The sequence below is a fragment of the Erinaceus europaeus genome, chromosome 12 (genome assembly GCF_950295315.1).
Source record: "Erinaceus europaeus chromosome 12, mEriEur2.1, whole genome shotgun sequence".
In the NCBI taxonomy this organism is placed as follows: domain Eukaryota; kingdom Metazoa; phylum Chordata; class Mammalia; order Eulipotyphla; family Erinaceidae; genus Erinaceus; species Erinaceus europaeus.
The window spans coordinates 5,205,880-5,230,413 of NC_080173.1; the positions used below are offsets into that span (position 1 = coordinate 5,205,880).

The 24,534-nt window shown below is 49.8% G+C and overlaps 1 protein-coding gene across 3 annotated transcripts in view; it reads right to left on the bottom strand.

Annotated features, from left to right (window-relative positions):
• The window catches only part of RGS9 (regulator of G protein signaling 9), an 87,091-nt gene that overhangs the window by 13,520 nt on the left and 49,037 nt on the right, over positions 1–24,534 (bottom strand). For 2 of the 3 annotated variants that reach the window (XM_007524324.3, XM_007524319.3), the window contains exons 10-17: positions 23,746–23,775; positions 22,555–22,616; positions 19,820–19,933; positions 16,067–16,182; positions 11,120–11,207; positions 8,798–8,936; positions 7,190–7,275; positions 4,885–5,002 (exon numbers count right to left, since the gene is read on the bottom strand). In XM_007524324.3, coding sequence (XP_007524386.1) covers positions 4,885–5,002; positions 7,190–7,275; positions 8,798–8,936; positions 11,120–11,207; positions 16,067–16,182; positions 19,820–19,933; positions 22,555–22,616; positions 23,746–23,775 — 753 coding nt within the window. The remainder of the gene's footprint in view (positions 1–4,884; positions 5,003–7,189; positions 7,276–8,797; positions 8,937–11,119; positions 11,208–16,066; positions 16,183–19,819; positions 19,934–22,554; positions 22,617–23,745; positions 23,776–24,534) is intronic. The other variant, XM_060202621.1, reaches the window with a different exon arrangement.

Sequence of the window (24,534 nt, forward strand, 5' to 3'; positions counted from 1 at the left end):
GGTAAAATCATGTGAAACAGAGGGACAGGCAGTGGCACATCTGGATAAGCAAACGTATTACCATGTACCCCGCCTGCAGGGGGAGTCTTCCCTAGCAGTGAAGCAATGCTACAGGTGTCTCTCTTTCTCTCCATCTCTGTCTCCCTACCTCCCTTCTGATTCTCTCGGTCCTATCTCATCAAAAGATGATTTGGGGGGCCAGGTATTGGTGTACCTGGTTGAGCACACATGTTACAATGTGCAAGGACCCAAGTTCATGCCTTCCCCCCGCCACCCCATTCCCCACCTGCAGGGGGGAAAAGTGTGGTGAGTGGTGAAGCAGGTCTGCAGGTGTCTCTCTTTATCTATTCCTCTCTATCTCCCCGCTACTCTCTCAATTTCTGGCTGCTTCTATCCAGTAAATAAAGACAGTAAAAATAAATAGATAAATCATGTTTTGAAAACAAAAAAAAATAAATGAAGGTGGGAAGGGTAGATAGCATAATGGTCATGCAAAGAAACTCTCAGGCCTGAGGCTCCAAAGTGGGCAGGTTTAATCCCCTGCATCATCAAAACAGGGGGGGGGGGAATAAACTTATACAGAAGTGAGAATACTGAGCTCCAGTGATAACCCTGGTGGCAATAAAAATCACAGATACATAAACAAATAAATGTGAAACAGACACATCTCATATGAAAGGAGAAGAAAGGTTGATTCAAAGATGAACACGGCATAGTCTGAGCCCTGAAGACTCCCCCTGCCCCATCCCCACAGCTAGTCTTGCTAGAAGTGTATCTCACTGTGCAGAGTTTAACTAGAAAGGGCAGCACCTACCTCTGGTCTCCCTCCAGCTATTCCAGCATTCCTGAGAAAGGAGAGAAAACAGCAGGAGAGCCGGGTAAACACACTCTCCCAGAAGTCCGAGGGCAGAACCCAAGTCTGCCATTGTCAAGCATGAAATGGTTTTGATGTCTCCAATTTTTATCTTAAAAAACTCATGGGCCTTCTGCATTCTAATTTATAATGTATTTATAATTATTTTAATGGGATTTTTTTTTTAATTACCTAACTTCCCTGCCATTCCAAATCTTCAAGTAAAATGAATGTCTCAGGCTGGGTCCCATCTTGGAATTAGACAATATCTACTTTTTTTCCCCCCTTTTTTGTTGCCCTTGTTGTTTATCATTGTTGTTGTTATTGCCATTGTTGTTGTTGGATAGGACAGAGAGAAATGGAGGGGGGGAAGACAGAGAGGGGGAGAGAAAGATAAGACACCTGCAGACCTGCTTCACTGCTTGTGAAGCGACTCCCCTGCAGGTGGGGAGCCAGGGGCTCGAACCGGGATCCTTCCGCCGGTCCTTACGCTTTGTGCCACCTGCACTTAACCCTCTGCACCGCCGCCTGGCTCCCTACTTTTTTTTTTAAGAAGCATGAATCTGTTTCTTCATGTCATAAATCAGGAGGTGAGGGCTGGGTGGTGGCACACCTGCTTGGATGCAGATGCTAGTGTGTAAGGACCTGGGTTCAAGTCCCCAGTCTCCGCCTACAGGGGGAAAGCTTCACAGGCAGTGAAGCAGTGTTGCAGGGGTCTCTCTGCCTCTTTCTATCTCCCCCCTTGATTTCTCTCTGTCTCTATTCAATGAATGATTTTTTAATGAGGCCATGGGGCCAGGTGGTGGTGCACCTGGTTAAGTGCTCACATAAATCAAGAGGCAGGAGTGGAGGGGGGTGACCCACCAGGCCAAGCATATGCATTACCACTTGTAAGGGCCCAGGTTTAAGTCCCCAGACCCCCAACGCAGGGGAAAAGCTCCACAAGTAATTAAGAGCATTGTAGGTGTCTCTCTGTCTACCTGCTCTCTCCCTTTCCCTTACAATTTCTCTCTGACTGTATCAATCAATCAATCAATCAATCAATCAGGAAGCAGAGAGATTAGGGGAGTTGTTCTAGATCACACAGCCAGTGGTAGAAGTAGGGACCAGAGCCCAAGAGATTGTCTCCAAATCCAGGGAGTGAATTTCATTCATTCACTCATCCATCCATCCATCCATCCATCCATCCATCCATCCATCCATCTGTGTGACGTGAGCTTCTGCAGAGCCTGCTATGTGCCGGGCACCAGGCTCCAAGTGAGACGGCTCCATCTCCATCTGTTTACGATGCCCCACTGCCTGAGTCTTTCACTTGGGCTTCCGTCTCTGATCGGAAGGACTCTAATATCCTTCACAAACACGACACACCACGTCCATTTCTAGCTGCTTTTGCAGGGTTATCAACTGCTCTGTGACTGGGGAAGAATGAGGAGAGCAATATAATCATTCTGACACCATGAAACCAAGAGCCACGAGCTTCTCAGTGACCGGGGCTCCACGCACTCTCTCTCACCTCCCTGCGGCATATTCTCCTTGTCCGTTTGTCTTCCAGTTCACTCTGAGCTGTGCCCACTGCTGGGCCTTCCCTCACACAGGCCTCTCTGCCTGGAGAGGAGCCCCTGGGTGGTCCATGTTCTCTGTGCGCCTGCTCCTTCTCATCCCCTCCTGACCTGTGCCACATCAGAGAGGCCTCCTTCCTCCATATCCCCCACGTCCCCAGACCACCTCCTTTCTAACACACCATACAAGCTCTGCCGTACACCAGTGCTGCTGATTACCGTGACAGCCTGGTTCTTCACCTTACCCTGTCTCCGTGTCTGCTGCCTCAAGACTTTGAAATTTCTCCCACTGAAATGACAGAGTCGGTCGGATTGGACGCACATGTGACCACGAGTCAAGGAGCCAGGTTCAGGCCCCCAGCCTCCGAGGCCTGCAGCAGAGAAGCTTCTGCTTTTGCTGAAGCAGTGATACAGCTGTCTCTCTCCTTCTCTATCTCCCCTCCCCTCTCAACTTCCCTCTGTCCTATCAGATTACAAAAAAAAAAAAGCGTGAGGAAGCGGGGAAGGGGAAAACAACTATGTACCCATTCCTTGATTCCAGGCTGTATTTGTGGCTTTGCTTTGGCCAATGAGATGAGAGAAAACAGACTACATGGCAGTTCCAAACCCTGTACTTCAAGGACTCATGCCCTCGCAATTCTGTCGCCTCCGAAGGCCCATGCCTAGGCTGGCCCACCCTAGGCTGTTAAAGAGACTCCATCCTTCCCAGCTGTCCCCAGCCAGGGGAGTATTCCCGCCATCATCAACAGAGCCAGAGCAATGGCCCACGTGTGAGTCATATGCTACTCTGGCTTGGCAGGTGGTTGCTACTAATGTCATCAGACTCACCGTACTTTATCCATCCTATACTCTAAGCCCCCTAAGAAAGGAGCCATGAAGTGATGCTGTGGTTGGAGGAGTGAGGTAGATAGGGAGGGTGTCTATTTTATTCACCAATGCCTGGCACAAAGTAGTTGCTCAATAAATGTGTTGAGTAAGTGCAGAGTCTTCCCACTGGGCTCCCTGATGCCTGGCTTGCTGTATCTCTTGTGTATCCTCCCACCAGTTTACAAGGCAAGTCTGACTCTGAGAACCACACTGTAGACCTACGATGGTTAGAGTTGAAACTGTCCTCCCTACCACACCTAGCCACAGGGTTGGTCTAGACTGCAGCTACAGAGGAGGTCAGTACCAACATCTAGGGAGTACCCAAGACAGAATGGTCTGTGATCCTAATTCATCACACAAATGTTACAGACACCTGCCATCCCTCCACCATGAATGAAGACATCACCACCTCTGACTGTGTCTAACAGATGCTCCTGAGAAGGCCATGTTCACCTTGACTGTTCTGGAAGCCTCTGGCATTTCTACAAGTTGCCCATTACCTTCATGTGCAAACTGGAAAAAAAAGATAAAAAGAAAGGAGAGCTCCCATCAACCCTCAAAAATCAAAGCTACTGGGGCTGGGAGGGCCAGGCAGTGGCACACCTGGTTAAGCGCACACACTACAGTGTGCAAGGACCGGGGTTCAAGCCCCTGGTCCCCACCTGCAGGGGAGGGAAGCTTCATGAGTGATGAAGCCGAACCGCAGGTGTCTCTCTGTCTCTTCCGCTCTCAATTTCTCTGTCTCTATGCAATAATAAATAAATAAATTTCAAACAGAATGACAGCTATGAACGAGTGTAAGAGAAATGCTTCCAGGCAGCCGTAGGGAAGGGGTCCAGGGGAGCAAATCTACAGGTAAGCTCTTCAACTAGCCTTCTAGAAAGATGTCCAACTGCTTTAGAATCAGAGTCGAAGCTAGAAAGATGGGAAGAGAGGCTTCACAAAGCTATTACAGTGCACAAGGACTCAGGTTCAAGCCCCTGGTCCCCACCTGCAGAGGAGAAGTTTCACAAGTGGTGAAGTGGGCTACAGGTGTCTCTCTGTCTCTCTCCCTATCTCCCCCTCCCCTCTCAATTTCTCTGTCTCTATCCAATAATAAATAAGTAAATATAGTTTTAAAGAGAGATAGAGAGAGAGAAAAGCTTCACAAAGCTATGTTCAGCCAAGAAGCCTGACAGGACTATGCCTTGAGGATGGGTAGAGCCTTCTCTTCTCTGCCACAGCCAAGGATGTGACAACAATAAAGAAACCTGGTTCCTCTATGGTCCTCATTGTGAGAATGCCCCCTAAGGGGGTCAGAGAGCAAGTGAGTCAGGTGACAGACAACCTCCCCATGGCCAACCCTGACCCCCCGCTCCCCTCCCCCCCAGTTAGTCAGAAGTGAAGGACTAGCTGCATGGGAAAGCCTACTGCAGAGGAGCTGGGGAGAGCAGACTGTGAGCCTGACTATCCACTACCGCTGTGGGGAACAGAACTGTCTAGACTGCGGCTTCTCTCTCCCTGGGGTTCGCCCTGACCCCCCCCCCCGCGGCCCCCAGAGTTGCAGGTTCATTTAGGAGGCAGCTCCCTCCTGAGTTGGCTTCTGCGGTCCAGCTTGCTCATGACCTGAGTGATGTCCACCGTGTTGGCCGCTTCCCGGGTCTTCGCTTCTTCTTCCAGCTGCCTCAGGATGACGGGGCTGGGGCTGGAGCGCAGGTGACGCCGCATGAAGGGGAGGCTGGAGCTGGAAGGAAGGAAGGAAGGACAGGCTGGAAGGAAGGAAGGAAGGAAGGAAGGAAGGAAGGAAGGAAGGAAGGAAGGAAGGAAGGAAGCAGGCCTGGCAGTTGGCAAAAAGCCAGCGTGCGTGCGTGCATGCGCAAACAGATGCCAGAACAGCCCTTAGGAGATGGGGTCGGCAGGCCCCGACCTAGACTGACTCCCTCCTTCTCCCACTGGACCCCAGGTGGGGTCCTCAGAGCAAGAGCAGCCATCCTAACTGGAGGCTGAGAAGGAAGCCAGCCTGGACAGGAAGAATGACAGGCGTGCCCTCTGGAATGCTTAGAAATCAATGTGTCGCCTTAGGATGTCCAGGAGAAAACCAATCAGAGAGTGTTGAGGGGACTTGGAGCTCAAGGGATTCCTGTCTCTGGGCAGAGGCAGTGTTGTCTTCCAAATGCTTAGGTCCTTGGGAAGATAGGGCTGGCCTTTGCTAGAGGATGGGACTAGAAGGGGCAGAGGGATAGAGCTGGGGGTGGGGGCGTGGCTGCCATGCACACGAGCCCTGGGGTCGCGGGATCCAGACTCTCTCTACTCCAGAGGACACCAGACAAAGCCCCAGATGTCTGAGTCGGGAACGGAACAGCAGCGAAGTAGCCAAAACACTGTGAGGCTGGGCAGACCAGCATTTTAACAGCAACGACACACCTAGGACCTCCCCAAATGTCTGGGTAAGCTAACACCCCCAAACTCTCATATCAAGTGGAAGGAGGAGGAAGGCTTCCCTCCCAATAAGCTAGGCCAGCCAAGCGAGAGGCCTGGAGCCCTGTTGAATCTGTTCTGGGAAAATGATGTTTGATACATTATCTTAGACCCAGCAGGACCCCCAGAGGTTCATAGGCCGAGCCACATTGTGTCATAAAACACTGTGGCAAGCACATCCCCCCCCCCCCAATCGTAGTGATTCTACCAGGCAGTGGTACCCCACAGGGAGGCCAAGCACACACACTGAGTCTGATTCCACCAGGGTGTCCCAGAGAAGGCCCCAGCTGACTTATCAGGTCTATCCAGTGCATAAACCAGAAAGACTCCCCTGCCTTCTCCACTGTTTTCTGCAGAACTGCTGGAGACATGATGGGCCTTTCCTGTGGCTTCAAGGAGCCAGCTTTCAAGTCCCCAGGGACACTGCGCTCTCTTCCTGAGCAGGTAAGCCTAGCAGAGCAGTACCACAAAGTCCTCCTTTCTCTCTCCTTTTCATAACAGACCTTTATTCTCCAGAAGGAAACCAAGTGGAGTTCTTTCTTTCTTTCTTTCTTTCTTTCTTTCTTTCTTTCTTTCTTTCTTTATTTCTCAGCTCCTTTGATAAAGGCTCTGGTCCAAACCTCCCTCTTTTGAATTAACTGAAGATGCTGGAAGAAAGCCAGCATGCCAGCAAGGGCCGAGTCTGCAAAGAGGGGGACATTCGCTAACCATGGGACAGCCCTCGACGGGCACTGGAGACCTCCCCCACACGAGAGCCACACACCCCCGCCTTTGTCCAAGACGTCATTTAGTTACTCTTTTGAGTTCTCAACCCCCATGGAATTTTTTTTCCCTCTTCCCAGCCACCCCACCTCCACCCCAAGTTCAAACTGCAGCTAAAAACAGGATTCCATCCTTTGCTGGAAGATCCTGCCAGGTAGGTGATCTGCTTCTCCAGTGAGGAGGCAGGAAACAAATGAGACTTGCTGAGAGGCAGCCCTCAAAAGCCAGCAAGAGCATTCACAAGGACTCCGTTCCTTCCCCCTGACGGTCTAGCATGTCTCTCTCAGGCTACAATCTGATGTCCTGTCTAAGGTATTAGGACGTTACAAGGATGTATCGAAATGAATTCCCGTCCTTGGCCTTGGAGATGGAGAAGTGTAATAACTAAAATAATAATAAAAACAGTGAGATGCTTCCAACTGTGATAAGGGTAATTGTGACTGTCATGGAAGTTCTTGCAAACCAGCAGTAGGGAAACAAAGCACACTGGCAGCGGTGCCTACGAAAATCCTGACGAGTGATTTCAGAGCATCAAGAAGCCAATGAGGCAGTCAGCCCTGAGTAGTGCTTCCCAGTCCTCAATGTTTTCATCAAACAAATATCTCAATAATGATTATCTGGCTGCAAGAGCCCCTGGGTTCTCTGTCAACAAAGCAGCAGGCAGACAGCAATCACAGACTACCCCACTTGCCTCCTCTTGGTGGTCTCCTGAGGTTCGATCGCTTTGGCCAGCATTTCCTTATAGATTGGAGATTTTAAGTAGCGGGCGTAAGAGTCCTGGTGGGAATCAGAGGAAAACAGTCATTAAGGGAGGGGAAGTGCCAGGCCAAACAAATACACTTGACGTTTTCAAGCCCTCCTCTCACAGCAAGCTGGCCAAGCTACGAGAATGTGTTTCCATGTGGGCAAGGTGTGCTGGTCTGTCTAAAGCAAGGTTTCTCAAGTGGGGATCGAGTTCACTTGGCAACTTTCTGGAAATTCACACTCTTGTGTTACACACATTCACACGACCACCACCACCACTATCACCACCAGATCTAATGAATTAGAAATTCTGAGCTGGAGCTTGAAGGAGTCATGTGAAGTGAGATAAGCCAGAAAGAGAAGGATGAGGGGATGAGAGGCCGGGTGGTGGCACATCTGGTTGAGCGCACACATTAGTATGTGCAAGGACCGGGGTTCGAGCCCCTGGTCCCTACCTGCAGGGGGAAAGCTTTGCAAGTGGTGAAGGAGTGTTGCAGATGTCTCTATCTCTCCCTCTCTATCACACCCTACCCTCTCACTTTCTGGCTGTCTCTATCCAATAAGTAAGTAAATAAATAAATAAATTTTAAATAAATTTTTTTACAAAAAAAGAAGAGATGGGTGAATATGATCCCACTTACGGGCAGAAGTAGAGAACAAAAGGAAAACACAGAGCAGAACTTGAACTGGAGTTGGTGCACTGCACCAAATTCAAGGACTCTGGGGCGAGATGGGGGAGTATCCAGTTTCTGGAACATGATGGCAGAGGAGGACCTAGTGGGGGTTGAATTGTTATGTGGAAAACTGAGAAATGGTACACATGGACCAACTACTGTATTTTACTTTGCTGCAGTACAACAGCTCCAGTCCAAGTTCTGCTGAGTGTTTTCCCTTCTGTCCTTGTTTTTCAACTTCTGCCTGTGAGTGAGATCATCCCACATTCACCTTCTGTTTCTGACTTCTCTCGCTTAGTATGATTCCTTCAAGCTCCATCCAAGATGGGCTGAAAATGGTGAAATCACCATTTTTAATAGCTGAGTCATATTCCATTGTGTATCTAGACCACAACTTGTTCAGCCACTCATCTCTTAGTGGACACCTGTGTTGGGTTACTTCCAGGTTTTGGCTGTTAACCAGTTGTGCTGCTGTGAACATCGGTGTACACAGATTTTTTTTGGATGGGTGTATTTGGCATGTCAGGATAGATCCCCAGGAGAGGAATTGCAGGGTCACAGGGCAGGTCCATTTCTAGCATGTGTGTGCTTTTTAACCAGGTGCGCCACTGCCTGACCCCTCCCTGTGTTCTTATAATCTTGTAAATCACTATTAAGTCACTGATAAGACAGAGTGTACACACACACACACACACACACACACACACACACATACACACACACACACACCTCCCCCAGGTGATCCCCACGGCGAGAAAGCTTGGGGGGGGAGTGTCACAGGCCCTCCCCACCTGCTCTAGTTCCTAGAGAACCTTCCAGCCTCCTGGGAAGGAAAGAGCTACTCCCCGCCCCCCGGGAGTCCCTGGGCCTGAGCCGCCTACCTTCTTCATAAGCATGTAAATGTGGGTCTGAGCCGCATCAAGGACATAGCGGTGGGGGTGCCTCAGCCCCTTGACCGTGATGTCCATGGTCTTGCCGTCTATGTTGATCCACCGCCTGGCCCCAGGCGCCAAGAACAGCCTGGGATGGGAGGAAGGTGTCAGCAAAAGGGCCCCAGACCGGTAACAGATAAAAAGCTCATCAACTGCTTCATCAATTGGGAAGGGAGGAGGGGAGAGTGGCAGGAGTAAAAGAAGTCCCTTTCCTGGGGACACACCTGGGATTTGAACAGGCTGTCCAGCAGTGATGCCTGTAACAAAGAAAGCAGCCTGGCCAGTGTGGAGAATGTGGACATTGCATTTCCCCATCCTCGGCCTCTAAGAGCAAAAGCTTGGGTTTTGCGTCTGCAGTGCTGAGTTGGGAGGCAGAGCTGATGCCCTGGGCCATGCTCACCACAACTCAACCCTGGTTCCTGAGTGACCCTGTAGCTCCAGTGGCCTTCCCGGCACAGAGGTGTTCTCTGATGCTCCCCCGTTTTCCACATGGGTTTATAGGTGCCGGGGGGCTGGTGAGAGCGGACAGTCTGGCAGACTCTTAACTGTACATTCTGATGCGGGGATTCAGGCTAAGGTAACAAGCCAGGGGAGGCAGAGGGCTGGGCGGTGGTGCACCGGGTTAAACACACATCGTACAAAGCGCAAGGACCCGCTCAAGGCTCTGGGTTCAAGTTCCCGGCTCCTCACCTACAGGGGATGTTTCATGAAGCAGGTCTGTAGGTGTCTTATCTTTCTTTCTCTCTCTCTCTGTCTCCCTGTCGTCTCTCTCAATTTCTCTCTGTCCTGTCCAGTAAAATGGGGGAAATGGCCTCCAGGAGCAGTGGATTAGTAGCGCCAGCACCGAGCCCCAGCACTAACCCTGGAGGCCAAACAAAAACAGGAGCAGCTACAGAGGAAAGAAGCTGATATAAAGGTGCGGGCAGGGCACTAGGTGGTGGCGCACGAGGTTAAGCATATATACTACCATTCGGAACGACCAGGGTTCGAGCCCCCCACTCCCCACCTGCAGAGGGGGGTGCTTCACAAGCAGGGGTCCATTTTCACTCCCTCCTCTTGGTCTCCCACCTCCTCTCTCAATTTCTCTCTGTCCCGCCAAATAAAACAACAAAGGGAAAAATAAATAAATAAAGGGAAAAACGGCCTCCGGCAGTGGTGGATTTACTGCTGGCTCTGAGCCCCGGAGATAATCCTGGTGACGGTGAAACAAAGTCAGAGGTGAGGCAGCAATTCTCCTGGAAGCTAGGAGTCAAGAGCTGTGCGCCTGCTGGGTGCCAAGCAGTCGGCCCATCATTCCCGGGAAGGCGGTCAGGGAACGCACTGGCACCATCCACCCCGTCTCCCCTTTCTCTTCATAGACAGAGCGTCCTCCATGGGGACAGAGGTGTGTCTGAAAAAGGACAGAAGCCCCCCAATGTTGTCGGCACCGCTCTGAAAATCAGCAGAAGCCATTCAGAGCAGGTTAGTAGCTGGGGTGAGGGAGGGTCTGGTCTCTCCCCAAAGTTCAGGTCCACGGCGTGGGGTCTACAGAGGTGGGCCTAGTCTCATGTGGGCATTGGCCTTTGGGACCCACGTGAAAGAGATGAGTATGAACTGAAGTCACTGGGCTCCAGAGCCCTTGATGGAGACCCACCCTGCCTTTCAGAAAGGAGACCCCCAAGGAGGCAGGCACCACAGCCCAGAGCTGCCCCCACCTAGGAGAGCTATGGACTCACTCGCCTTTTGATGCAAAACCCTGGCATGAAGATTTGGGGGGGTGGTGAACTGGGGGAAAGACGGGCCTGGAAAGGGACAGACTTCTTGCTACACTGAGACAATAGGGCCATCTAGAATCCTTAAGTGAAAATAAGAGAGCCACTAGGAGGACACATGGAGGTAACCCCTTGTGGTTCTCACTTCTCAGAGATGACTTGGGGAATGGGTTTTCCCATCATGCCTTCTTTCTGAAACACACACACACACACACACACACACACACACACACCCCTATTAAGGAGACCCAAAGGGGTTAGTCAAAGACAAAGCTAGTCTGTACTGGAACAGCTTCCTTTTCCAACTCCCAAGCACACTCTTCTAGCAGCAAGGGAAGCTGTTGGACATCTCACGGGCTCCCCTCAGAGGAACCCCAAAGCAAGAAGGAGAGGGCAGGGACAGACACTGGCATGCCAGGTGAGGTACCCCCTGCCCCCACTTGATGTCCACCTCAAACACAACGGGTGGCCATTGATGGAGGCCCAGGGAAGCTTCTCTGGCAATAGGGCTTGACCTCACTTGTAAATCTCCTCTGCTTTCTCCTTGACCTTGGACTGGTCTCCATACTTCAGATCCTCACAGGCTTCCCAGAATCCCAGATTCTCGCCTGCATGGGGAGGCGGGGTCCACGCAGATGAACGGGAGACGGGAAGCAGGTTGAAGAAAGAAAAGAAGAAAGGAGGGGGAAAAAATGGGTCAGCTTGGGACGGATTCCATCCCCAGTGTGACAAACATCCTCCCTTAGGCAGAATAGGCTCTTAAGTGACAGCTAGGCCCCTTCCATAGTTTGGTGTGGGCCACCTCACCCAATGGTCTCAAACGTTAAGCTCAGTGACACCTTACAGTGTGTCCACGCACATCCAGTCGGCCAGAGCCCACCGCCAAGCTCAGTGTCAGTAAGACAAGGTGGAGAGACTGAGTTCTCAGATGGATAAGTAGCGGATGTCATCAGTGCAACAATTCCAGAGCAAGCAGCCCAGGAAGCCAAACCCGTCTCCACAGCAGCCAACCCAAAAGGCCAGGCCTTGGTTCCTGACTGCTGGATGTTATTTCCCTTTGGTTCCTAAACCCACCACCTAACGTGCCTCACTTCGAGTTAGTCTGCCTCCCGCTTTGCTGTGCCAACAACCTCCAGGGAGCAGACCTGTAGGATTCCCATCTGTTTACTATAAAAAAAAAAAAAAGGCAACTACTTAGGGTTAAAATTCGGTGAACTATTGTTCACAACTGCAGGTCATGGAGCTGGAAAACATTTCAAGAGGAAGGGAACAGAATCCCATCACACTTCCCAGGCCTGGCAGACTAGCGTTTAGTGAGTGTTCCTGAGTTGGTCTTTGAAAGGGACTAGATTGGCACCTGTCATATTTGCAGCCACTGGCGTCTACTCTGAGCACTGCTCTCTCCCAAGAGGACAGAGCTCACGCCCACCCCAAAGCTGTCACATTCTTCCTTGTCCTTGACTGGAGGGGTGTGGATCCACCTGCCAATGCCCATGTCCAGTGGAGAAGCAAGTACAGAAGCCAGGCCTTCCACCTTCTGCACCCCATAAAGAATTTTGGTTCACAATCCCAGAGGGAGAAAGACTAGGGAAACCCCGGCTCCCCGCCTGCAGGGGAGTCGCTTCACAGGCGGTGAAGCAGGTGTGCAGGTGTCTGTCTTTCTCTCCCCCTTTCTGTCTTCCCCTCCTCTTTCTATTTCTGTCCATCCTATCCAACAAAGATGACATCAATAACAACAATAACTACAACAATAAAACAAGGGCAACAAGAGGGAATAAGTAAATAAAAATAAAAAGAGACTAGGGAAGCTTCTAATAGAGGGGATGGGATATGGAACTCTGGTGGTGAGAACTGTGTGGAATTGTACCCCACTTATCCTATCTTCTTAATCATTATTAAATCACTAATAAGAAAATAGTTTACATGAAATATATATAATTACATAAGTCCTTAAACATTTAAGGCAGTGAATACAGTATTAATATATATATATTTAATATATATATATATTAAATATTTTTTTTATTTGTGGATAGAGATAGAAACTGAGAAAGGAGATGGAGATAGAGAGGGAAAGAGACAGAGATACCTGCAGCCCTGCTTTACAACTTGTGAAGCTTCCCCCCTGCAAATGGGAACCAGAGCCTTGAACCTGGCTCCTTCTGCATTGTAATGTTTATGCTTAATCAGGTGCACCACTGCCTGGCCCCTAGTTTATATATATTTTTGAAAAACCTACAGGTTAGAGGTTCCAAGTTCAGTGCCTGCTTTGCATACTTGAAGCCCCTGGTTCAACACTCAGCACCTCACATGATCAGTGCACTCAATATTGTGTTTTCTCTTTGACTGAATAAACGAAAATTTTAAAAACCTAAATAAAAAATGCACTGGAGTTCTCCACAGCACCCAGAGGTAGTATGAATAATAGGTAACCATCCTAAATGACAGTTTGGGTTTTTTTGCTTCTTTGCTTGTTTGTGTTTTTTTTTTTTAACCAGAGCACTGATCAGCTCTGGCTTATGGTGGTATGGGGGACTGAACCTGGGACTTTGGAGCCTCAGGCATGAGAGTTTTTTTTGCATAACCATTATGCCATTATGCTATCTACCCCCGCCCCTAAATGACAGTTTTTACATGGAAAAAAAATAATAAAGCTGGTCGTAGCAGTGGGAGAGTTGTGTGTGTGTGTGTGTGTCCATGCCTGTGTCTAGTGTGTGTGCATACAGTGATCTCTCTGCATACGTGCACTGTGTACATGTGTGTACATGTGTGTTTGAATCACAGAGTACGGACAGTAAAGAGTAAGAATCCCTTCTTCCAGTTTTTGTTGTTGTTGTTTGTTGTTTGTTGTTGTTGTTTGTTTTTCAAAAAGCTCCCAAGTACTTCAAGCCAAGAAAGGCTGCATAATTCTCTGCTAGCTGGTGTCTGTGCCGTGACTCTCTGTGGGTCTTCCTCTCCAGCGGGAATGGTAAGCAGGCTGTTCTCAGACTTCAGTCAACAGGCCTGCATGGTCTCCAGCGGCATCGAGCCCTCTTGCAAGAAGGGCAATGCAGACCGCCTTGACCATCAAAAAATAAAACATATAAATAAAATTAATGGCTTTGGGTTAAGAATCTTGAGTGGAAAAAATAAAATTAGGTTAAATGGGCAACTGTCACAATAGCTAAAAGGTGCAAACAAGCCACTGAATGGCACACTGTCAAGAGTACATATTTATGGCATGTGAATTGTATATCAATATATTTTTTTTAAAAAAACTCCTTTAGCTAAATTCATCAGCACTGTTCATAACTGAAGCCTTGGGGAATTCCACAAAGAACTCACTTAATGAAGCCGGGAGCTCCTTGAAGGCTTCTTACTGTTGCTAAGTGCGTAATATTTACATCAATGACCTCCCAGAAACTTCTTCAAGGAAGTTCATCTACGCCGATGACATCTGCTGTGCAACTCAGGCATCCAAGTTCTACATCCTCGAGGAAACACTCACGAAAGACATGTCTCTGATATCTGATTACTGTAAAAAATGGCGACTAATCCCTAGCACTGCAAAAACGGTATCATCTGTTTTCCATCTACACCATGCCTCGGCCTCGCGTGAGCTTAATGTGAAGCTTGGCGATACGAGAATCCGGCATGAAGCCCAGCCAGTCTATCTTGGCGTTACTCTCGATCGCACTCTGTCATTTCACAAACATCTCATAAAAACTGCAGCAAAGGTGGGCGCGAGGAATAACATCATTGCAAGACTGGCCAGCTCCTCATGGGGCGTGAGCGCTTCCACACTGCGATCATCCTCTCTGGCATTATGCTATTCCACTGCAGAATACTGTGCCCCAGGATGGTTCCGTAGCCCCCATGTCCACTTGGTCGATTCCAAATTATATTCCTCCATGAGGATCATTTCTGGAACCATCTGTTCCACCCCGGTTCCATGGCTGCCAGTTCTTAGCAACATCGCCCCGCCAGATATTCGTCGGGATGCGGCATCATCTAAGTTCATTTCCCACGTCTACACTCCACCGGACCTGCCAATATACGCGGATATCTTCGCCCACCCTGTCCAACGCTTGACGTCTCGTCACCCAATCTGGTCCCCTACGCCTACACGGAACTTCTCTGTTCCAGTCTCTTGGAAACAGAGTTGGCAGTCAGCTGAGGTCAAGAACAAACACCTCATCACAGACCCCTGCGAGCGTCAACCCGGCTTTGACCTGGCACGTTATGATCGGGCCCTCCTCAATCGCTATCGAACAGGCCATGGCCGGTGCGCCACTATGCTCCATCGCTGGGGAGCCAGAGACGACCCGAACTGCCCCTGCGGCTCCAGACAGACTATGACCCACATAGTTAACGACTGCCACCTCTCCAGATTCAAAGGAGGTCTCGAAACTTTACATCAGGCTCAACCTGACGCTGTTGACTGGCTATGGAAGAAGGGCAAACGCTAGAAGAAGTGCGTGGGTGGGACAAGTGTCGTTGCTCGCTTGGCCGCTAGATGGCGCTCTATCCACTCCTTTTGCTCTTGGCCCCCACCAAGAACATTTCTGCCTTTCCATCTTTTTTTTTTTTTTTCTATCTTGTATTTACCATGGCAACTAGTATGGTTAGAAAGAGGGTTTCCGAAGACCCAGATTACAGTCAAGTGATGCACCAAGCAAACAGACTAACTACTATCCAATGGGACTTTCAAGGGCAAACCACAAACCAATCTTCACCCCAGCCCGCGAAATGGGTCTTAAGTAGCCAGTGTTTGAATAGTGAGGTCCTCACCTGAAGGTCCCCAGAACTGGGGTGAGGAAGTAAATTAAGGAAGCCGGGTGGCGGCGCACCTGGTTGAGCGCACATGTTACAGCACACAAGGACTGGGGTTCAGGCCCCTCTGCTCTCCAGCTGCAGGGGGGAAGGCTTTGCAAGTGGTGAAGCAGGGCCGCAGGTATCTGTCTCTCTTCCTCTATTTCCCCCTTCCCTCTCAATTTCTGGCTGTCTCTATCCAATAAATTAATTAATTAATTAACTAACCCTTTTTTAAAGGAAGTAAATAAAGCTCACACCAATTGGGAAACATCCAATAGGAAACATCCTTAGCCGACCTTTGGTCTCCCCAGAATGTTTCTCAGCATAGTTCAGAAGTTGCAAGTGCCTTCCATGAGAAGACATCTTGAGGTGGGATCGAACACGTATTCCGCCCCTTCCATTAAGCCCCAGAGGAGCCCTCAGACTCTGGGAGAAGCAGACGGGGAGGCAGGGCTCCTCAGCCGCGCACAAAGGAACAACCAACTCATCACATGTGGAAGCTCTGAAGGTTTTGTCCTCAAATGACTGAAAAAAACACCTCCTCCAGGAGCCAGGACTCAGGAAAGCCTGTTTCAAAATTACCACCCCCTCCCCGCCTCCAAAAAAAAATGACTGCAAGAGGCAGTCCTGACTGACAGGGAGACAAAGCCTCCATGAGAAGGCAGAGACCCACCACTGAATTCTTTCTTGAGAAAATACTGGAAGCTCTGTCGGCCCTTGGGGTCTCGGATCAGCTCGCTGAAGTTGAAGGCCCAGCGTTCCACGCGCATCTTGGTTGGAATCTCCACCCTGCAAAGAGCAGGAAACGTGTCAAGGCAGGTGGGCTCCCGGAGGAGCAGTCACAGCTGATGGGGGCACGGGGTGGGACTGAGAGGGCTCCAGAAACCCCCTCCCGCCTCCAACCCACAGCTGCACCCAGTCCCCCCAGCCCTCCTCAGCCGCACACAAAGGAACAACCAACTCATCACATGTGGAAAAAATAAGTGAGTGGCCTCTGTGTGTGACAAGTCCCTGGGCCTCAAACCTGAGAGCTGGCCTCCTTAAAAGTGTGTGTGTGAGGGGGTCGGGCGGTGGCGCAGCGGGTCAAGCGCATGTGGCGCAAAGCGCAGGGACCGGCGTAAGGATCCCAGTTCGAGCCCCCGGCTCCCCACCTGCAGGGGAGTCACTTCACAGGCGGTGAAGCAGGTCTGCAGGTGTCTGTCTTTCTCTCCCCCTCTCTGTCTTATGCAACAATGAGCAACATCAACAATGGCAATAAAGCCAGAGACGACCCCAACTGCCCCTGCGGCTCCAGACAGACTCGGACCCACATAGTCCACGACTGCCACCTCTCCAGATTCAAAGGAGGTCTCGAGGCTTTGCATCAGGCCCAACCTGACGCTGTTGACTGGCTATGGAAGAAGGGCAAACGCTAGACGAAGAAGAACCACAAGGCTACAGCAACAAGGGCAACAAAAAGGGGAAAAAATGGCCTCCAGGAGCGGTGGATTCATGGTGCAGGCACCGAGCCCAGCAGTAACCCTGGAGGGGAAAAGAAAAAAAAAGTGTGTGGGGGGGGGTGCGCCAGGCTAAGCACACACAGTAAGAAACGCAAGGACTGGCACAAGGATTCCGGTTCGAGGCCCCGGCTCCTCACCTGCAGAGGGGTCGCTTCACAAGTAGTGAAGCAGGTCTGCAGGTGTCTCTCTTTCTCTCTATCTCCCTCTTCTCGTTCAATTTCTCTCTGTCCTGTCCAATAAAATGAAAAAAGAAGAAGAAGAAGAAGGTCTCCAGGAGCGCTGGATTCCTAGTGCCGGCCCTGAGCCCCAGCGATACCCCTGGAGGGGGAAATAGTGCCAAGGGTGGCCAAGTGCTGAGCCTCTCACTACACCCAGGGCAAAAGGATGCACATGCCCCTCCGTGGCTGGCAGAGACGGGTCAGTGCCACAGCTAACCAGGAAGAAAAGCTGTACCGCCACCCTGCGCGCCCTCACCCACCACACAGCTACCCACTCATTCACCAGGGGAACACAGTGGCAAGTTTAGGCTCTTCCTGGATGTGTCTGCATCTGTTTGGCATCTCTGCACCTGCCCCGGCCCTTCCTTTAGGCTGTGAGGCCCCTCCACTTCTCTGTCTCAAAAGGGATCCCTGATTCCAGGCATGACATTCAGCCCAGACAGAATCCTGGCATCCCAGAAAACAGCTGGGGCTTCAGCTGCCTCTTCCATGACCCCATCAAGCCTTGAGAGAGAAAGATGTTCATGTTCGTGACGCTTTGTTTCTCACTGAATGCCACCAGTTACAATCTGTGCGCAGGGAATCAAGGTCAGCCAAGTAAACTGATTCTTTATTTATTATTTTTTTTATGAGCACACTGCTCAGCTCTGCCTTATGGTCGTGTGTGTTGAACCTGAGATATTGGAGCCTCAGGAAAGAGTCTCTTGGCATAACCATTAAGCTATCAACCCACGTCAAGTAAATTGATGATTTCCCTAAGAACAATATCCAAACAGTAAGGATACCACAAAGAAATATATTAACAACTGCTTGGAGGGGCGGGGGAGACAGAGACACCTGCAGCACTATTTCACAGTTCATGAAGCTTCCCCTGCAGGTGGGGAAACAAGGACTTGAACCAAGCTCCTTGGGCCTGGCAGTGTGTGTGCTTGACAGTGTGGACCACTGCCCGGCCCCTGAGTCTTTCTATTTTCAGTGGGGAATTCACTTGGCACCCACCCAAGTGAATGGCCCCTAACGGGAGACGTCACTCTTCTTGTTTTCTCAGCAAAAACTCAAGCTCCAATTCCACACTGCCTTGCACTTCATCTTTGGCAGCTGCCCAGTCTCGTCTCCAGGCCCTGCCAGATGGCCCTGCCTCTCCCAGTGTGGAGAGGGGCCTCTGCACACCCTTGCTCCCAGGCCACCTCTCTGCTCTGACAGGCTGGGCTTCAGAAGACCATTCTTATAGCCAGAACCCCCACAAGATGTAAGAGGACTGGCCTGGACATGGTTCTAAGGTTTGGGGCTAAGAAGTTAACGCTGGTAGACAAGTGACCCCAAAGACCAGATAAATACCCCCCCACAGTCCCTCTGCCACTCACAGCCGGCTCCCTGGGACAGAGGAGAGGGTACCCAGCTATACCCGCTTACCCGCTTACCCACTTAACTGGCAGGGCTGCACAGTCTGTGTCCTCGGGGCTCAGATGGCAGTGGCTTTGTGGCTGGCCTGAGCTCTAGTCTTGCTAAGTCATACCAGCCCTGTCTCCCCTCTCCTCCGCCCCCTTTCCCTCTAACTTGACACTTACTCCTGACTCTTCTCCCTCCCTCCCTTTGTTAGCTGGGGCTCTCCACCCGACTTCTGCTTTTATTCCTTCTTCTTCCAAATGACAGGTTTATACAGTTAGGAACTGTATAAACACAGATTCACAAACTGAGCAAACAGAATGGCATCGCCGCCAGGGCAGGTCTAGGGTCCACCCTCCCGGCAACTTGGTTTTACTCTAACAAAATATCCACAACCTAAAACACGAAAGACAGTGGCCTTTGGAAAACAATGTGTTGGTCAGCACAGAGTTACGGTGGGATTGGCAATTCCACGCCTGTGTCTGCTCAGGAGAGAGGCAGACACACGTCCACACAGAAGCCCCTGGGCAAACATTCCCAGTGGCTCAAAGACAGAAAGGACCCCAATGCAGACAAACAAGACGCCCTCTGGCCAGCCACACAATACGCATAAAAAAGAGAAGTATCATCATGCGCTGCGACAGGGAAATCTTACAGCGCTGTTCTGAATGGGGAAACAGAAGGACTCATCATGAGACCACATGTTATGAGTCTTTTTTTTCCCCTGCAGGGTTATCACTGGGCTCAGTGCCCACACTACAAATCCACTGCTCCTGTTCCCTTTTGTTGCCCTTGTTGTTTCTCATTGTTGTTGTTATTATTGTTGCTGTTATTGCTGTCATTGTTGTTGGACAGGACAGAGAGAAATGGAGAGAGGAGGGGAAGACAGAGAGGGGGAGAGAAAGACAGACACCTGCAGACCTGCTTCACCGCCTGGGAAGCGACTCCCCTGCAGGTGGGGAGCCGGGGGCTCGAACCAGGATCCTTAACTGATTCTTGCGCTTCTTGCCATGTGCGCTTAACCCACTGCGTTACCGCCTGGCCCCCTATTGTGAGTCTATTTGTATGAAATGTCTAGAACAGGCAGATCCATAGAGACAGTATCTTAGTGGTTGCCTGGGACTGGATCAATTTTTTGAAAGGGGTGTGCAGGTGAGAAGGGGGCCATTGCTAAAGGTTACAGGGTTTCTTATTTGGGTGAGTATTTCAGAACTGTGTTTGTGCAATTCTATGTGTACATTTAAAAAAAAAAAACCACTAAATCAAATTGCATGGTAACTCAAAAGGCTGTTTCTTTAAAATACATATCATTTTTATACGTACAATTTGGCATTTAAATCCCAGAACTGGGTGTCGTCTGTAATCCAGGGGTTGCTGGGGAGGCAGCCTGACATGAAGGCATCATTGGATGAGAACTGCTCACTGTATCTGACAATCCTGAAAAGCAATCGGAAAACAGATTCCTAGAGGTTCGACACCCCAGAGACTAAATCAGTCCTCAGGCAAACTGACCGGCCTGGTGTCCTTCTCCCCTGCCAACTCAGTTACAGGCTTATTACTCTTATTTCTAGAAGGAAAGACTCCGGCAGTTCCGAGGATCGCTGGGTCTGTCCCTACTCTGTTCAGGTAAGGAAACACCTCCCCATCCAGGCCTTGTGTTGCTTCTCTGTACCTGCCACATTAAAATGCAGCCTCTTTACATTCTGTGAGCTCTCAAGAATCAGCACTGACTCAGTTTGCACTCGTTCAAACGCCTGTCTTGGAAGCACAGAGCTGCCACGAGTCACTGAGAGTCCTGTAGCTCTGCCAGTGTTCACCCCCTGGCAGCATGCTGACTAGGGTCTTCAGACCCGAGAGTCCAAACCAGGGGTACGAATCCCACACTCACCAAGGGAGGCGTGAGCAGATTCTTTTCAACTGAGCTAGATCTTCTTTTTAAAAATATATTTTTTGTTTATTTATTATTGGATAGAGACAGTGAGAAATTGAGAGGGAAGGGGAAAATAGAGAGCTGGAAGAAGAGAAGAAAACGCAACCAACTGATCCACGGAGCCCAGAACTAATGATGTCAAAATGAGGGTGATGGACACACTGAGACTGATACACATCAGAAAGTGGGTCTGAGAAGCGTCCGATCGCTTTGGAGTTTCCTGAATGTCCCTCCCCTTTGGTTTCAGAAACTGGATTTCCACATCAGAGTCAATGGGTCTGACATCCTCACAGAACGATGACACTCACTACAGCCAACGAAAGAGCCCACCAAAGGCCCAGGTGCGGGCATTCACCTGTGACTGGGGTGCAGTTGCAGCTGACAAAAGAAACTGGAAACTATCAGGGAACATTTTTTCGGGCAGGTGGTATTCTTTTCAAGCTTGAGATTTGGGAAAATGTAAAAGGATAAGTAAAGATTGTTACAAGAGTGGTCTGGGAGGCTGTGCTGGGGGATAATGCTAGAATTGCAGGCATGAGGTCTAGAGTTTCATCTTTGACACCAAATGTACTAGTGTGACACTCTGGCTGGACTCCCTCTCCCTCTCCCTCTCCCCCGTGTGTGTGTGTGTGTGTGTGTGTGTGTGTGTGTGTGTACGTGTGTCTGTCTGTCTGTCTAGCTCATGAAATAAATTTTTTTAAAAACATTTTTTAAAAAAAAAGAACTTTGCCAGAGCCTAGCCCCTACTTATATGAGGAGAAAGTACAGGCAGAATCCAACACCTTCAGCCTCAGTCACTACTTGCATTTTATGTAAACAGGATGGATAACTTGTCCACTTATGAGCCCATATGAATAAGTTACATACTTTGTCACGTGTGTAGGAAAGTCTCCGAAGTAGAAAGGAGGCGTTCCTAAAACGAAGTCCATGTTTCAAATGGACAACTGCTTGTTTTGATGGGTCAGCTAATCCTTTTTCTCCCAAATAACATCCTTGGGAAAACTGAACCAACATCCCTAAATATTCAATGACTCAAACATGAATTTCCCATTGATCCTAATTCTGTCACCATCCAGAGACTAACAATGGGCATTTAAAAAAAAAATAATTCCCTTTTATTGCCCTTGTTGTTTTACTGTTGTTGTTATTATTGATGTCATCACTGTTGGATAGGACAGAGAGAAATGGAGAGAGATGGGGAAGACAGAGGGAGAGAGAAAGACAGACACCTGCAGACCTGCTTCACCGCCTGTGAAGTGACTCCCCTGCAAGTAAGGAGCTGGAGGCTCCAACCAGGATCCTTACGTCGGTACTTGCGCTTTGTGCCACCTGCGCTTAACACACTGCGCTACCGCCTAACTCACAACAATAGGCATTTTAACAGGACATCAAGCCCATAAATGGAGCCCACATGTCCCTAAAAAATTCACTGAGGGGCAGGGGTAGATAGCATAATGGTTCTGCAAACAGACTCTCATGCCTGAGGCTCCGAAGTCCCAAGTTCAATCCCCCTACACCGCCATAAGCCAGAGCTGAGCAGTGCTCTGGTTAAAAATAACAAAGAAAAAGAAAAGAAAAATGTCGGGAGCTAGGCAGTGGCGCACCTGGTTAAGCGCACACATTACAGTGCGCAAGGATCTGGGTTCAAGCCCCTGATCCCCACCCACAGGGGGAAAGCTTCATGAGTGGTGAAGCAGGTCTGCAAGTGTCTCTCTGTCTCTCTCCTGCACTATTTCCCCCTCACCTCACAATTTCTCTCTGTCTCTATTCAAAATAAATAAATAAAGATTAAAAATAAGAAATGTCAGTGAGCAATGATAGGGACCCAGGTGATCAGCGGTCCTCAGAAGGCCTGTTCTGTGAACACTGGCCTCATCCCACCTCCCCATTCACAAATCCCTGGGTTCCAAGAAAGACTTGTCAAGACCCTCACTCTTCCCTAGTTTTGCCTAACCTAAGAACTAGACCCCTCCACTGAGTGAAAAATTAGGAACTACCCCCTCCACTGTCCTGTAGGATCTGAAGTCAACTCAAGACTTGCCAAATCTGCCTTAAGCCAATGTTCTCTCCTTAAGGTCAGCCTCCCCACTGCTCAAACCTCAGCAAGGCTAGCAAGTGAGACACATACCCTCCCAGCGACACTGAGGACTTCACTGTGGATCTCATTAAAGCCTGTTGGTAGTACATGATCTGCAAGAGACACAGGTGTTAGAACATACCCAGCTCTGGGGATCGGGCGGTAGCACAATGGGTTAAGCGCACATGGCGCACACACAGGGACCGGTGTAAGGATCCCGGTTCGAGTCCCCAGCTCCCCACCTGCAGGGGAATCGCTTCACACGCGGTGAAGCAGGTCTGCAAGTGTCTATCTTTCTCTCCCCCTCTGTCTTCCTCTCCTCTCTCCATTTCTCTCTGTCCTATCCAACAATGAACGACATCAACAATAACAATAATAACCACAACAAGGCTACAACAACAAGGGCAACGAAAGGGGGGGGAAATGGCCTCCAGGAGCGGTGGATTCATGGTGCAGGCACTGAGCCCCAGCAATAACCCTGGAGGCAAAAAAAAAATAACATACCCAGCTCTCCACACTTGGTGTCACTGACACTGGCACTGACACAGCAGCTTCAAAACCAGAAGTCTGAGGCCGGGTGGTGGCGCACATGTTACAGTGTGCAAAGCCCTAGGTCCCCACCTGCAGGGGGAAAGCTTTGCGAGCGGTGAAGCAGGGCTGCAGGTGTCTCTCTGTCTCTCTTCCTCTCTATTTCCCCCTTCCTTCTTACTTTCTGACTGTCTCTATCCAATAAATAAAGAAAAAAAATAATAAAAAAAAAAAGAATCCAAGTCACTTATCTATCACGGTACCTCCATCCCAGCCTCTCTGGCCAGCCACCGCAGTACCAACAGGGCTCAGGCCACACAGACAGGCGACTTCAAATTCAGGGCTTCCTTAACGCCTTCCGTGCTAGTTTGGGGAAAGGCACCAGCAAGCTTGGCCAATCCAGACAGTATGACACCTGGACGGATGCTCAAGGCCCTGTAGCGTCAAGGGCAGGGGCAGGGGCTAAGTAGGCAGACCTTCAGTAGCTCTGTATTCCCACATGCCTTCTGGGAGTGTGCCCACACCCCAGGCCAGAGGATTACTCCCCCTCAGAGCTTACAAAAGCTGCTTTGTCATCCCTTAATTTGGGAACAATGGTTTGCACATCACACATGGTTTTCATTCCACTGCTGAGCGCACAGCATAAAGCCAAAGTGCATATAATCTGCTTGAGGAGTCAAAGCCAACCGTCTCCAGAACTGAGAGACCAATTACCTCTTTCTTGACAGCGGTGATTGTTTGTTTCTGGAAAAACAAAGAAGCAAAAACCATTACACAGATGCCATTCAGTCATAACAGTCAAATAAACATTGGAGAAATAAAAATCTTTCATTGGGGGCCAGGCAGTAGCGCAGCGGGTTAAGTGCACATGGTGTGAAGCACAAGGACCGGCGTAAGGATCCCGGTTCGAGCCCCCGGCTCCCCACCTGCAGGGGAGTCGCTTCCCAGGCGGTGAAGCAGGTCTGCAGGTGTCTGTCTTTCTCTCCCCCTCTCTGTCTTCCCCTCCTCTATTTTTCTCTGTCCTAGCCAACAACAACTACAGTAATAGCAACAACAATGACAAACAAGGGCAACAAAAGGAAAAAGAATAGGTACAGTGGATCCTAGTGCTGGCACCGAGCCCCAGTGATAACCCTGGAGACAAAAAACTAAAAACTAAAAATAAAAGCAAAAAATCTTCTGTCACAAGAGAATTTCCCTCTTTTTTTCCTGCATGAAAGATAGAATTTCCCCATCTCCACGGCCTCCTCCCCAATCTATACAGCCACTGGAAAAATAGATTAAACTCTCCGATGAAGGAAGGGGCTAGGATACTCACTGTAACTTTAGCCTCTCCCCCCTAAAAGCCAGGCTAAGTTTGCGACCACTTCCATTCACAGAGCCATTTTAAAAGGAGTGAGGGAGAGCCAGGGATGTCACAGTGGGGGTTGTCACAGATTTTTAGGCCTGGGGCTTGGAGGTCACCACTCACTATAAGCCAGAGTTGAGCAGTGCTTTGGTAAA